Source organism: Hoplias malabaricus, chromosome 14 (genome assembly GCF_029633855.1).
Source record: "Hoplias malabaricus isolate fHopMal1 chromosome 14, fHopMal1.hap1, whole genome shotgun sequence".
NCBI lineage: Eukaryota > Metazoa > Chordata > Actinopteri > Characiformes > Erythrinidae > Hoplias > Hoplias malabaricus.
In genome coordinates, this window is record NC_089813.1 from 17,656,530 (window position 1) to 17,665,765 (window position 9,236).

Sequence of the window (9,236 nt, forward strand, 5' to 3'; positions counted from 1 at the left end):
ATTTCTTGAAACATTTATTGCTCTCTTAATGCAAAAGAATACAAGCATCAGGCTGTTTTTCCGCGCGCGCGCTTGATGCTCACAGAACCGCTTGGGTCTATACATCTCCCACACCCCACAAAAACGATAACACACTCAATAAACACAAGTAACTACATAGAACAAGACCTAACTTACCACTAAACCAGACCCACCAAATGACATTAAATAAACAGCACACATGAACAAATATTAGCAATTATAGTCAACTATCTATACGCAAGCAGTTCTGGGTATTCCGGGTAATGACGTACCCACACACCCCCCTCACAAACACAGTGGCGGATGCCACATTATCATTCTGGTCATCTCCATTTAGTCTGTAACTAACAACCCACTCCCCAGTGTGACATGTTTGTCATATCCTAACCTAACAATAATGTATATAATCAAAAATGATTATGATTAACCTTTCACAAGCTTACTTTGTTTGGGTTGAATGAGTGAACAATTATGATGAGATTGTTGGATAAAAATTAAAAACATTATCTTGACTTTCTGTGTATAGTGTGACTCTGTGACTAACCCTTCTAAATATAGAAGTTAGAAGAAATACATTTTATTAAACCTACATCATGTTCAAAAGTGACAGTTTAGTACTGGCCCTATCATAACCACATGAATTTTAAGTACTGCACATAAATGCGTATGCATATAAAGTTTTTGCACATTACAAAGCGCTTATCCATCTCTTCAGTCATTTAAATAACTTGGAAAAAAAAGTGATACTAATCAGCCTTATCCGTTTTTCCACCTCCATATAATTTACTGCCATTTTATCGAAATTGATTTCTGTTTCTGCTTCATTAAGTTGAGAAAAAAAAGTCTTTTGACAATGTCTGTATGGTTCATCATTTCAGTCTTACACAGGAATCAAAGATGCCTAGCTAGGTGGTTAAATAGGAATTTCTTGCAAGCTAATGTGGACACACTTTTCCAGTCATTTAAAGCAAAGCCCCCCTGCATTTTCTGAATAAACCTTCCTTTGCCGTAATGGTGTTTCTTGGTACAAAAGCTGGCGATAATGAAAACCAACTGGGGCAAAAGTTGAGCAAAAGGAGAAATGATTAAGGAACCTTATTAAAAGCAACCTTGTAGGGGGGAGAGCACATGATGGAGAACACATTACAGGGACCTGATCCTTTTCAAAATGACACCACTCTTTGCGTACATGGGCGAAGAGAGGGTGGGTGGGGGGAAAAAACCTGATTAGGCTGACAAGCACTGAGTGATACTGCAAACCTGTTAATAACATGAAAATTAGAAGGGGCTCATGCAAAGAAAAGAGATTAATTTAGCTGGAGTCCATCTTCGCGGCAAATTGCGAAGTTGTGAATATGTTCGCAGATAATGAGCCTTCCTACTTGTCAGCTCACTTGTCATTTTCTGTAATTAATGTTAAGGAAGACTCCTTCCTGATGGTTGGTATTACTCATGTACCAGGGAAAATTTCTTCTGAGAAATAATTTACATTTATTATCATCAGTCTGTTTGTGTGGTTTATTTCACGGCGGAGTAATTTATTGCAGCACCGTTTCGAGCTCCTTGATTAGTCACTCGTCAGACTGAGATGTAATTTTTCCCCCCCCTTCAGATGTCTGGGCCGGGGAAAATTGAAAGTGTGGCGCCGTCACATAGGCTCCTGGGTGGCAGTGGCACCTTTCTGCTACCCACTGCGTTTGTCTTTTTAAAAAACACACACATCTCCGCAGGGCTTCGATCTGCTATGTTTATTAAATGTAGAAACAGCTGAAATCCAGAGAGAACAGAAAGCCCTAGAATGGTACACTCTGCTGCCCTTTTATTTGCTTTTCTTCGCAGCTTCATGACATTCTTTGTTCCAGTGACCTCTGTATATATTCCTGTATTTGTAACAACTCGCACACGAACACACACACACACACACACACACACACAAACACACACACACACACACACACACACACACTGTCTACAATAATGTTATTTATCCTCTTGGATATCTTTACCTCACTCCATTCTCAATAACACATATTATAATGTGGTCTGCATGTATACATGATATACACTTGTACTAGCTTTCATTCTTAATGAAACAAAGCTTTGCAAAGCTATGATTCCCCAATCGATCATCAATATAAAGCCTTGTATTTCTTCCCCCAGTGTTGAGAATGACTGACTGTCAGTTAAAGAAATATGATCAGCAGTAAAAAACGACAGCTCACTATGTAAACAAGCTATTATGTAGCAGGAGCCAACACAAAAGAGGAACCAAGCCAAACACTGATGGCCTAAACTTTGATCTATGATACATGCTTCTTGTTGCTTAGCTCATTTAAATAACTACACATAACTTAACATGTATTCCCCCCAATAATTACCATATTCCTATATACTTATTGCGTACACCTGTTCATTAAAAGCTGTATAAGTTGTGGAAAACGGTACACTGAGAAAGTCTCACTAAAGCCCCTGGGCAAAGGAAATGCCTTTTCCATGTGTGGTGCTGATTATAAGCCACATACTCACCACTGAATCCATTAAGAAGGTTTTAAACAAAAGATACACTTCCCTCTTATTGCACCTTTAAAAAATCAGTCTTGTCTGCATTGGACATATTTGCATGCAGTCAAAAATTAAAGCATTCTCCCCCATTCCTCCTCGCACTCCACAGCTAATATTAACAGGTCATTTGTAAGGGGGAAATGTTTCAATCCTCCTGTGTTTTTACACAGCCACAGAAATGAAATGAGGGGCCTCTGCTCTGCCACAACCATAACTCAAGCAATATTCATCTGAGACATATATTCAAATCAGTCTCGGCGCTGGCTCTCTGCTTTGCTTTAGCTTTGTGTTGGGAAATTTATAAGCCTACTTTTTAAATGTATTATTCATCAGCATGCGTAAATAATGCATGCTTGGTTCCATAGTAAATTAACCCTTTACCTTACCCAGGCTACCGGAGTCATTGTTTTGAAAGGCAATTATGTCATTTAATTAATGCTGTAATTAATACCGTAATTAGCTTAAATACTCTGCAACCCAGTGCCACCGCTAAGCTGTCTTAATTAAACAGATTGAAAGGTTTTTATGATGCCTTATTTTGCACAGTCAGTTTACATTGCCATTGCAGTGGTGCACTGCAGCCCTTTGAAGTGCAGAGATTGGCCTAAAGATGAATATGAGGGGGGAAAAAAAGACTATTTAACTTTTTTTGGGGGTGAGGAGGGAGGAAATAAATAAATAAATAAATAAATAAATAAGACTATTGCACTTTTTTAAATTTGCAACTCCAAGCTCATTTTAATACCCCTGTACAGAATCACCGCATTATAACAAGCTGATTCATCAAAACAAGCCTCATTAAAAGTACATCCAAATGAGACGATTACAGCATGCTGATTGGTGAAGAACCTCTTCCACTGCATTCTACTGCTATTTCAGAAAATGACTCTTTGTTAAGTGTTTTAACATGAAATGGCAAACCCATAACCTAGCACCGCAAAATAAATGTTATAGACTGGGTGTAGGCTACTGTGCACTTGTGGTTTTATTGCTTGCAGACTGCAGGGAGGCAAGTGGACAGCATTTCCAGGACTGGAGAGTTTTTAACCATGCCCTACCTGACAGTGATAGAAGGTGTTTTCTCCAAACTAGAAAAATAGTTGGGAGTAGATGAAATGGTGGCATGGTCAGTGAATACAGAAGAGATCCAGGTCCCCCAGTACACTGCTCTCAACTGCTTCTACTGAGAGCACTCGCCACTACAGGAAACAGAGTTACAGGGTTTACCTCTACCAAACTTCTTCAAAACGTCTTCTTCAATCTAGGAAACAGAAGGGAAATTTTATTGACAGAGTCTGCTAGCATAGTCTTTAGAAAGACTGACAGTGAAGTGATGCATTGCTTTTGATTGGGCTTTACTTATATTGAATTTGAGGCTCATCACATCTTGTGTCGCAGAAACTAAAACCAACAACAAATCATTTACATTTATTCGCAATTTAAAATGATGGCCGCTGAGTTTCTGAAAACCCAATCAGATTTCCCTTACATTCTGGGGATACAAAAACAGCAGCCCTGTAAAGTTGAAAACGAAGACTCTAATGCATGTGCTGCCTGCTGCTCATTTGGAAAATGGTAACAGTGAAAATAATGTGAAGAATAATGTGAATTAAATGGGAAGCACTTTTGTCCCCAGCCTTCATCCTTAGCATTTTCTTAATTATCAGTTGTTGCTATTAATATTAATCATATTTGTTTTTTAATTTCCCATCAAATAACATATCACTAACTAATCCTGTGCCATTCTTATTTAGAACAGCCTTCCTCAGAGCAACACACTCTTTTTTTTCAAGCTTGACATGATGGTAGGGTAATGGTGAGTTCCTCTTATTGTCTGTCCAAAGAAAGGCTTTCCTTTGTGAATCCATTCTTAGGACCTCTCAGTCTGTCTCCACTGTTGACACAATGCACAGCCCTGCATGAGTGGGTTAACAGTATTTGGTTTGCAGTGATTTTATCAATGTCGTTAGAACATTCATTGAACTAAGTGAGAAATCCATCAACTGGTGACAGCATGCACTAGACTAATGGCTGTTAGGCGATAATAATTTTTAATATGATTTTTATTTCACTTAATTTCATCTCTCCTTAACAAAGGTCCCATGTCAGAGGGAGAGAGAAGGAGAGGGAGAGGGAGAGAGGGAGAGAGATGGATTTCAGTTTGAGCAAGATATTTATGTTGATGGCCTGAGCTCCTGTGTAATATATGAGCTCACCTGCAGTTGAACAGGGGGATGCAAGACATTGTGACGCCAATTTTTCCATGTATTGCTTGACGAATGTACATAGAATGCATCCATTGTCATTTCAAAATCTTTTAGTTTTTGACTGATAGGACTTGCAAGACAAGTACAATTGTATCTTCAGGCAATCTGCCATTGGACTCTAATATGAGGGATTTCATGCAGAGGTTTAGTTGATGCAATTCAATATAATTCAGTATGAGCAGCCTCAGATGACTGGGCTTGTAGTAAATCAAGCTAAGCCGTTTCACAAATACATTATAGAAAATGCTGCTTTTAAACCAGGTTCAGTGGATGCTGGAAAAGAACTTGGGAACTATCACATGTTAACATTTAGCAGTTAAGAAGACTCAAAGACCCCCCCATCGGACTCTAATGATATTTATCGCTATGCAACTTTTTAGAGAAGTTTCTTAATCATTTTCTCTAATCATTCCACTGGGTCCAGCTGTGTAGCTAGAATATTTTATGTGGTGCAGAAAATGAAAAATATCAATAAAATTAATGTAGCCGTAGGACGTTCTACCATATATGACGATTGATCAGATTAATCAGATTACATAGACTATAGGATATCACAGAATGCACTGAATTCATGTGGGGCACATATTGATTTTACAAGTCAAACTCAACAGTGGTCCCATGCTCTATAATTATTTTGAGTTTGATGTTGTTCTGGCACCAAACTAATTTTACACTTGCCTTCAGAAATCTCCCCCTCTCTATTCTTACACCTCATATCTCCTGAAACAATCTATCGCCTGGCTGAAATTGCCTGAAACATAACGAAACAAATGGAACGGAAATTCATTTCGCGCAACAGGATTATCGCCCCCTGTGCCTCTTATCTTCCTTCGCCTGTTTATATGATAAAAAAAAGAAAGATAATTTCACAATTAATGGCAAAAGATCCCGGACTCTCACTCCAGTCATTAGACGAGATGTCTGGGAGAAATACTCCTCCATATTTCTTAACCTCAGGTTTCAATTGTCTTGACCTCAGCTGTATTAATGGAGGGGCTAATAGCCAGCAAGAATCCTTTAATTTATGCCAGGGTGAATTAAGAAAAGGTAATGGATTTGCCTCTCAAAAATGGCCAGACCCAAGCTTTTTTCATGCAGCTTATCGAGGAAATCTAATTATCATATTATCTCTGTGAGTGGCTCTTTTGAAGCCATTTTTCACATTATCTTATGAGAATAGTTTTGACATTCCTAACATGAGGCTGGGTTTATTGTGGCTTGCTAGAACATTCTGTAACAAAGGAGCATAATGATTTAAAAACTCTGAAAGGAAGAATTGGCACTTCTTATCGCTGGGGATCATAAAGGCAAACATTCTGAAAGGCAAAGATCATAATGGAAATTATGATGGAATTTTGTAATTACAGAGGAAGGTTTTTATATTTTAAGGTTTCGTGTGACATCACAGTGTATAGCTGCAATCATTTTGAGGACTTGCTAACACTTTCAAGGGCTTCCTGAGTGTAGACTTGCCCAAGCTATAGAACACAGTCCATAACGCCTAATTCGGCATTGTATGAATTACAATTGATAGAATACACCCTGCAAACTTTTTTTTTTTTGTATGTCTGCATGTGTCTGCAAGCATGTAGAAGATAGAAATACTCAGTTAATACATAATTCATTCATTCACCATCTGTAACCACTTATCCAGTTCAGGGTTGCGGTGGGTCCAGAGCCTACCTGGAATCATTGGGCGCAAGTCAGGAATACACCCTGGAGGGGGTGCCAGTCCTTCACAGGGCAACACACACTCACATATTCACACACACACTCACACCTACACACACTTTTCAGTCGCCAATCCACCTACTAATGTGTGTTCTTGGACTGTGAGAGGAAACCCATGCGGACACGGGTAGAACACACCAACCTCCTCGCAGACAGTCACCCGGAGCGGGAATCTAACCCACAACCTCCAGGTTCCTGGAGCTGTGTGACTGCGACACTACCTGCTGCGTCACCGTGCAGCCCCAGTTAACACAGACCAGAAGAAATATGGTGGAACCCAGAGTGCCTGCTGACTGAGGGTAAGTTAGCCTCAGTAAGGAGAAGCGATTTTATTTCTACTGAAATACAGGTGGCATATGTTGGTTGTAGTACTGTAGAAACTGTAAGTAAGCTAGGTCTTGAAGCCAAATACGTATCTAAGTCAATGTCTAAGCCAAGGGGCTGCTATGACTATGTACCAGTAACATTAACCGTAGTAAAAATGGCTCTAGCAAGTGTAATATTTTTTCTTACTATTTTAAAAAAGCTATATCTATAAATGTTTAGAAATGGTTTAAAATCCTGTTAATTATATTGTTATTAATTAGGATGTAAACACCTTAAAGGTCATTAATAATCATTTGTAACAGAAAAGGGGCAACAGTGATTTTTTTAAATACAGAAATTAATATTGAAATTGTCAGAGAACTTACTGAAAATGTCAGTGTAAAGAATAAGTTTATTATTAAATAAATTTAGTCATTTTACATGTGAATGTAAAGCACATTATCATGAATGTATAAAAAGATGCTCTGTTGGTGGTTAAATGGTTAAAGGTATTAACAAACATGAGATGAAGTCAGCAGGCGTAATGCTGACTGATGGGGAAGCCAAAGTAAGGTCAGTATCCTGCAAGATCTGATGGATAACAGTATAAATGGATGTGGGTTCAGTATTTGGAAAACAACAGGTCACTGTTGTCTCATATCTGTTAGTTATAAATGATTATTAATGCCTTTTAATGCATAATAAACCATACATAAACCTCTATAAGTGTAGTTATTCAGAAGTGGTCACAAGTACTATGCTCTATGTTAAGCAAACCGCTTGTGATTATCTATCACATTCACTAAAAGATACCTGATAACACTGATCTATTACTGTGAAACAGCAAAAATAAGTCAATGTTAGAGTGCATTCTGTCCATAGGGGCTCCATCTCAAATTACACCCTACATAGTGTACTATAATGGATCATCTCACAATTCCAGAGCATGAGAACTATTATGTAAAAGGTTCAGGTAAAATAGAAAAAAGACAGTTTAACAATATCTCCCTAGGAACACACCCTGGAGGGGACACCAGTCCTTCAAATGCTGGATCTTAGCCTTGTGGCTTGTCCCTTGCTCTAGATTCTCAGAATTTTTAAATTCTATTACATACAGTAGATAATGAATTGATTTGTTTCACTATTCACTAGAGTGGTGAACCCCTCCACATCTTTAATTCTCTGTGAGATGCTCTAATTTTAACTAAATATTTTCACTGACCTGTGGCAAGTTAATCTAATTTGCTTTTTTGTTGTTGCATTACACAGCTTTACCAGTCTTGCCATGTGTTGCTGCCATCTTTTTCCCCCTTTTTCAAATAACAATGGTGGCACAGCAGGTAGTTTGGCAGACAGCTCCAGGGTCCTGGGGCTGTGTGTAACCATCCGTAGTGTGTTTTTCCTGTGTCTATGTAGGTTTCCTCCCACAGTCCAAACACACGTGCTAGTAGGTGGATTGACATGATATCAGTTGACATGATCCTTCTAAAGTGGGTTCCTGCCTTGCATCCAATGATTCTGGGTAGGATCTGAACAAGATGAAGTGGTTATAGAAAATGAATGAACCTGAACAAGACTAAGTGGTTACATAAATGAATCAAAGATTAATGTTTTTGTACCATTTTCAATTAAATTATTATTATTATTATTATTAGTAGTAGTAGTAGTAGTAGTATAAATGTGATGTGTTTATCAGAGAAAAAAAATGTTCAGTACATTTTCAAAGTTAAGTTAATAATTAAAAAAAATTTCACATCTATTTACAGCTAGGAATTTAGATAATCAACTCCAAAATTGTGGCAACAAAAAAACCCAACAAAACAAAACAAAATAAAACAAGTGACTGAACCTCGTAAATCATATAAGCAACACCAACAACCTGTTTTATTGTTCTACAGTGATGAAATGAGGACTATGCTGCTAATCATATTTAGAACTGAACAATGTGTATAAAGTAGCCTGATCTGCCATAGACCCTTACACAATCTCTTACACATACATACACACACACACAAACCACCTTAGATCTCTCGTGCTGCTTGCTCACTTTATTACTACACAAATGTTCAGAAAAACAGATGATGATGGCAAAAGACAGCAGCTATTGCAAGAGATGAGGGAAGAGAAGATGGCAATAATATACAATAATCCATTTCAATTTAACAGCGTCTTTCCTCTTCTGTGCCTTTTTTTTTCTGGTGCAGGTAGCAGCACAAGCTCGGCGGGTGACAGTGTAATGAGAAATATGATAATTCCGAAGCGCATTAATTTCATGTCCTGTGGGTTTTGCAAGATCACTTATTATTCTCAACAAATTAAATCACCGCTTTTACCTAGCATCGTCCTGTG

The 9,236-nt window shown here is 38.1% G+C and overlaps 1 protein-coding gene across 2 annotated transcripts in view; it reads right to left on the minus strand.

The window, feature by feature from the left end:
- mvb12bb (multivesicular body subunit 12Bb) overlaps positions 1-3,728 on the minus strand; it is a 121,916-nt gene extending 118,188 nt beyond the window's left edge. For both annotated transcript variants that reach the window (XM_066644803.1, XM_066644802.1), the window contains exon 1: positions 3,642-3,728. In XM_066644803.1, the coding sequence (XP_066500900.1) occupies positions 3,642-3,708 (67 nt within the window). In that variant the 5' untranslated portion in view covers positions 3,709-3,728. The remainder of the gene's footprint in view (positions 1-3,641) is intronic.
- Between the last annotated feature and the right edge of the window lie 5,508 nt (positions 3,729-9,236).